At 42.7% G+C, this 5,149-nt stretch overlaps 1 protein-coding gene across 1 annotated transcript; it reads left to right on the top strand.

The window, feature by feature from the left end:
* Window positions 1–407: 407 nt before the first annotated feature.
* cdn2d (Cyclin-dependent kinase 4 inhibitor D) lies at window positions 408–2,525 on the top strand. Its single transcript, NM_001141112.1, is given in 3 exon segments — window positions 408–508; window positions 850–1,019; window positions 1,460–2,525. Coding segments are annotated over 2 exon segments (537 nt in total). The 5' UTR covers window positions 408–508; window positions 850–875; the 3' UTR covers window positions 1,853–2,525.
* Window positions 2,526–5,149: the final 2,624 nt, after the last annotated feature.

Genomic DNA, 5,149 nt, shown 5'->3' with positions numbered 1-5,149 from the left:
CACATATCAAACGTTTTTCACACCGATTGGCGCGTTTTAATGACACATCTGTCAATCGCGGGCATTTGAGAACGATTTCTTCAATAACCCGCCTTTTTTTCTACATGACTTTGGAGACTTACTATCACATTTTAGAAATATGAATGAATGTACTTTGAAGACATCAACGTCCGCAAAATTGCCCGCCTTCTACGCTATGGCTTCTCATTGGTCGACTCAACTGTTACCACAGTGATACTGTAGCAACCAGTGACTGTATGGTGGCAACCAAGTCATTACTCCACCCACCTCGCCATTCAACGCGCTGATTGGTCGAGATACGTTCTGTCCAATGTTTGTAAATGTTGGTTGGGTAAACGGTAGCGTAGTTCTCAGCGCGCAAATTAAAGGTCCTGCAGCCTTCAAAGTTATTCAACATTTAACTGCTGTGATTTATTTAAAAAGTATCTCGGAAAAAGGACAGAAAAGAAGAGCCTGTAACGGTCGGGATCTTTTCAAAACAGACAAGGTAACTACCTTTTTATATGAGTTTTGATTCCCCTTTGAGACTGCTCGCTACTAGCTAGCATTATTATCCTGCGCTGCTAGCTAGAATTGGGCTCCACAATTTCTAGGAAATAACGTTGTGAAGTGTGTGTGTAATATATATTTATTGTTGGCATTTTGTTCTCACTATAATGTGTTGGTTGAACTACTGGCAACTAGCTTGCTGACGTTTGCTGGTTGGGGATAAATGATAGTGAGCTAGCTAACAAGAGGAACTGGCTAGCGTAACTAGACTCGAACAGTTGATTACAATTAGATACTGGGTAGCTACTCAACTAGCTATTTCTTCTATTCATATTTTAGGGAGAAAATATAGAAATCCGTCCACAATGGTCCTGAGTCAGAGTGATGCGGCCAAGAGCCTGACCGCTGCCGCAGCCAAGGGAAATACGGACGAGGTCAGGAGGATGCTAGGGCCGGAATGCAGAGTACACCCCGATACTGTCAATCAATTTGGCAAGACCGCTCTACAGGTAACCAACTTCCTCATTGAACTTTCGTTGTGTCCTAGCCTGTAATATTTCGACTCAAACTGTGTTGGCTTTGAATGTAATATAGGTAGCTAACTAAGTCTGTGTGGGTGGGAGAGGGAGACAACAACAACAGATCTGTCAGCCCATGGTTTGTTATACCTTGTTGTTTGAATGAGATACAGTGAAAACCAGAGTTAAACTATTTTCTTTGAAGCATCAAGTAACAACCTTGTCTATTGCTCATTAATAGCTAAAGTGTTGGACAACCATTCTGACAAATGTACCTAACCCAGCTACCTATATCCTTTATAATTCTTCAACATTAAATTGTTACAATCCCATGAACTCTCTCCCACTAGGGAAAGGTCAAACACTGCATCATGTGATGAATAACATTTGGTAACGCCCTTTAACATCAAGTCTCCTTCTGTTCTCCCTAGGTGATGATGATGGGCAACTCCAACGTGGCCAGCTTACTGTTGGAGCACGGAGGCGACCCAAACATCACAGACCGGCGAGGAGTCTCACCGGCACATGATGCGGCACGCACTGGCTTCGTGGACACACTCCGGGTTCTGGTGGAGTTCGGCGCGTCAGTCAACAGGCCAGACCACACCGGCACCCTACCCATCCACATCGCTGTCCGAGAGGGCTACCGGGACGTCATTGAGTTCCTTGCACCACTCTCCAACCTGAAACATCCCAACACCAGTGGAGAGACAGCGGTGGACCTCGCCCGAGCCTCATCGTCATGTACACCGGACGTCGTGGAGCTTCTAGAGAGACAGCTGGAGTCTAAAGTGTTCTCTCACTCCCCACCGCTCCCTCTTTAGAAGTTAGATGGACTCTACCACCAACCCCCCTCTCTATGCCGAATTGGATGGTGCATAGACTCCCCTTCTACACCTACCTTACCTACACTCTCTCAAAACCTGATGACTTGAATTCGTTGATTTAAACTTTACTTTGTAAAGTATGATTTTTAGTAACTGGTCGAGGTTGGCTTGTGTTTACCGTCCTGTTTTGGCAGCTTATGGAAGAATAAGTATGGTGGACATTATTTGGACACCATTTTTGCACAGAGCAAAGCACCTTTTGATGGTAAATTTCACCTCTTTGATTCACAAGTGCACACTTGTACATGGCTTTATTATTGAGTGTTTGTGATGACTTATATTGCATTATTAGTCCTCATTGTGAAGGAAATTGAACTGTTTGTGATTTTCTTTCAAACTTTGATATTTTGACTTGACATGGTGTATCCCATGATGACTGCATTGCATGGTAGTTGTGTTTATCTTTGAAAACGTGTCTTTTATTAGGCATATTTAGAATTTTTGGGAATTTTACATGTATTTATTTATTGAAAATATTCTTATGAACTTTTGTAAATAGCTACATTTATTGTCGGTTTTGTTTTTTTGAGATGTTATTTATATACAAATACTATTGAAAATTAAGTATTCATTCCTTGGAAGACAAGCACAAAATAAAGTGTTTAGCTTTACCTTTTATTTTTTGTTTCTATTCTATGGGACTTAGCTAAAGAGTTACTGTTGGTAAAATAGCAACAGGTTATACAATTAGAATTATGTCTGACTATTACAATTCAGAATCTTGATCAAAAGAATCTTCTATATTATTACACCATGAAGTCCATATACAAGGATTTTGACAAGTGCAGTACTCTATTGTAGCCACAGGAGGTCACTATCCAACTAGAGTTGTGGAGCCAAGAAGAGAGGCAAACCCATAGAGGACTTCAATCTTTAGATCTGTGCCATTATAGCATCTGTGATAGGGAAAGGGGGGGTACCTAGTCAGTTGTCCAACTGAATGTATTGAACTAAAATGTGTCTCTGAATCAGAGAGGTGTGGGGGGCTGCCTTAATTGATATCCACGGCGCCCGGGGAACAGTGGGTTAACTGCCTTGCTCAGGGGCAGAACGACAGATTTTTACCTTGTCAGCTTGCGGATTCAATCCAGCAATCTTCCGGTTACTGGCCCAATGCTCTAACCACTAGGCTACCTGTGGCAGCGCTATTGAGGCTACAACCCATAGGAATCCCCACCCAGTTGACTACTTTAAAATGGCGGCAGCCCTCAATGGCGATGTTCATGCTGAAACGGGTTATATCCATGAGTCTTCTCTATCTCTACGGGCAAACCTGACTAGGTACAGGTGTCCCCATAACACTTTTGAGATAATGTGGTGGTTTCATAAAATTTTAAGAACCTTCACAAATTCATATGTAGATTATAGACAGAAAATATTTTACGGCTTAAGAGTCTTCTCTTCGTGACTGTCATACCTTTGTATTGTAAACCGAAACAGTTGTGTTATTAATCTATTGTATTGGCATTTCTAAAAAAAAAAACATCTTACATGAGGCCTTTTGACACTGCATTCTCTTAGCTCTGGGCTAAGGAGGCTGTTAGCCCTGGGCTAAGTAAGGAGGCTGTTAGCCCTGGGCTAAGTAAGGAGGCTGTTAGCCCTGGGCTAAGTAAGGAGGCTTTTAGCCCTGGGCTAAGTGCAGTGTGAATGTGGCTACAGAGATACTATACCTGTACTTTACCTGAGGTAACATTGTCCATTGTATTCTGTTTTGCACTCATGAGTGTTAACTCCAAGGTGAGTCAACAAGGACATTTCTAATGACTCCACAATGGAATGTACTACACAGAGAAAACGCAAAGGTAACGGCAAATATCTGGACATATACGCACGGACACACACACACAGGGATGAATGAAGGCCCTGTTTGGTTAAGAGTGGTCCAGGCAGTTTACCCAAGTCCAGGCATAGAAGGGCACTGCCTGGCACAATGAATGTGTTGTTTTCCTACAGTACGTGCCACAAGCCAAAATTCACCTAACAAAACATCCTTATCACTTCTTCTTTTGACAATGGGGGGAAATAATGTGATCCTAGATCTGTGCCTATGAAATACCTGTATTTGGGGCGTAAATAGTGCTTAAGCAGTATTGTGACATGATGATGTTATGATAACAATGAACTTTCCTAGTCTGGCTACCAGTAGGTTTAGCTATCGTTCCACTCCTTGTCATGCTAAACATCTTTGGCATATGACACGGAGAACAAGGAGTGGAACGTTAGATAAACAGACTGGTACCCATGCTAGACCTTTCCATCATACCGGTTCAATTTCTGTATATTTAGCATGCATGATGAAGTAATATAATGAGTCATTATGAGCTTATCACATCTGTTAGGATAGGAAACATTGACACAGTTCCTGCCTCCCAGATATAGCCTGGTCCCAGATCTGTTTGTGCCATCTTGCCAACGCCTATGGTCATTATCACGCCAATGACCATAGGCATTAACAACACAGCACAAACAGATCTGGAACCAGGCTATCCCAGATATACAACACGCTGAGTAACTTAAATCATGCAGTTGGTAAACATTTCTCAAGTTTGCTGGAATTAAATTATATTGCTGGGAGGCACCTAGAGGAAGTATCTTCACCTAGAGGAGATGAGATCAACTCCTATTTGTGTAAATATTACATTAGGATGGCCAGACCTGTTGGCTGGTACACACCGAAACAAACATAACATGATACGCATTCAGAGACTTGTGCTTGTGCTCTACTTGCTAAGCAGCACAGTTTAGTCAACACCCGACCTATTACTCCTTCCAGGAACAATCCCTAGCCCCTCCTGTGTAGATCTGATAGTGATTTGTTAGGTGTAAACAATACGGTAAGAACTCTACCCAGCCTATTAAAAGGCCAGAAAAGGCAATTACCATACTTTGTGCACCTATCGAATTCTATCAGCTCTACCGGAGATCTAGGCCAGAGGTTAGGGCTCCGTTAGGGCTTGTCTATGGCTCTGTCTCGGGGGTTATTAAACTGTGTTGTGTCTGACTAATCCTGGATGTCATTTCCAAACTCCAGATCAACCTTTAACTGACACTACTGCCTGAAAGGGAAAGGAAATGATTGGCAGAGCAGAGTTGGATGCGTGCGTGTGTGCATGTGCATACCACGGACACACTGGTGTGACAAACAGTGCTGTCTGCACACCTTTGGAAATTTCCACTGGCTGCTCTCTCTCTATCCACTACCCCACCTTCCAACCTAGTCTACTCCCCTACTGT

Source organism: Salmo salar, chromosome 02 (assembly GCF_965601325.2).
Source record: "Salmo salar chromosome 02, fSalSal1, whole genome shotgun sequence".
Taxonomy (NCBI): domain Eukaryota; kingdom Metazoa; phylum Chordata; class Actinopteri; order Salmoniformes; family Salmonidae; genus Salmo; species Salmo salar.
Note: the sequence above shows the minus strand (reverse complement) of the source record. Positions and strands in the feature narration are given on the sequence as shown.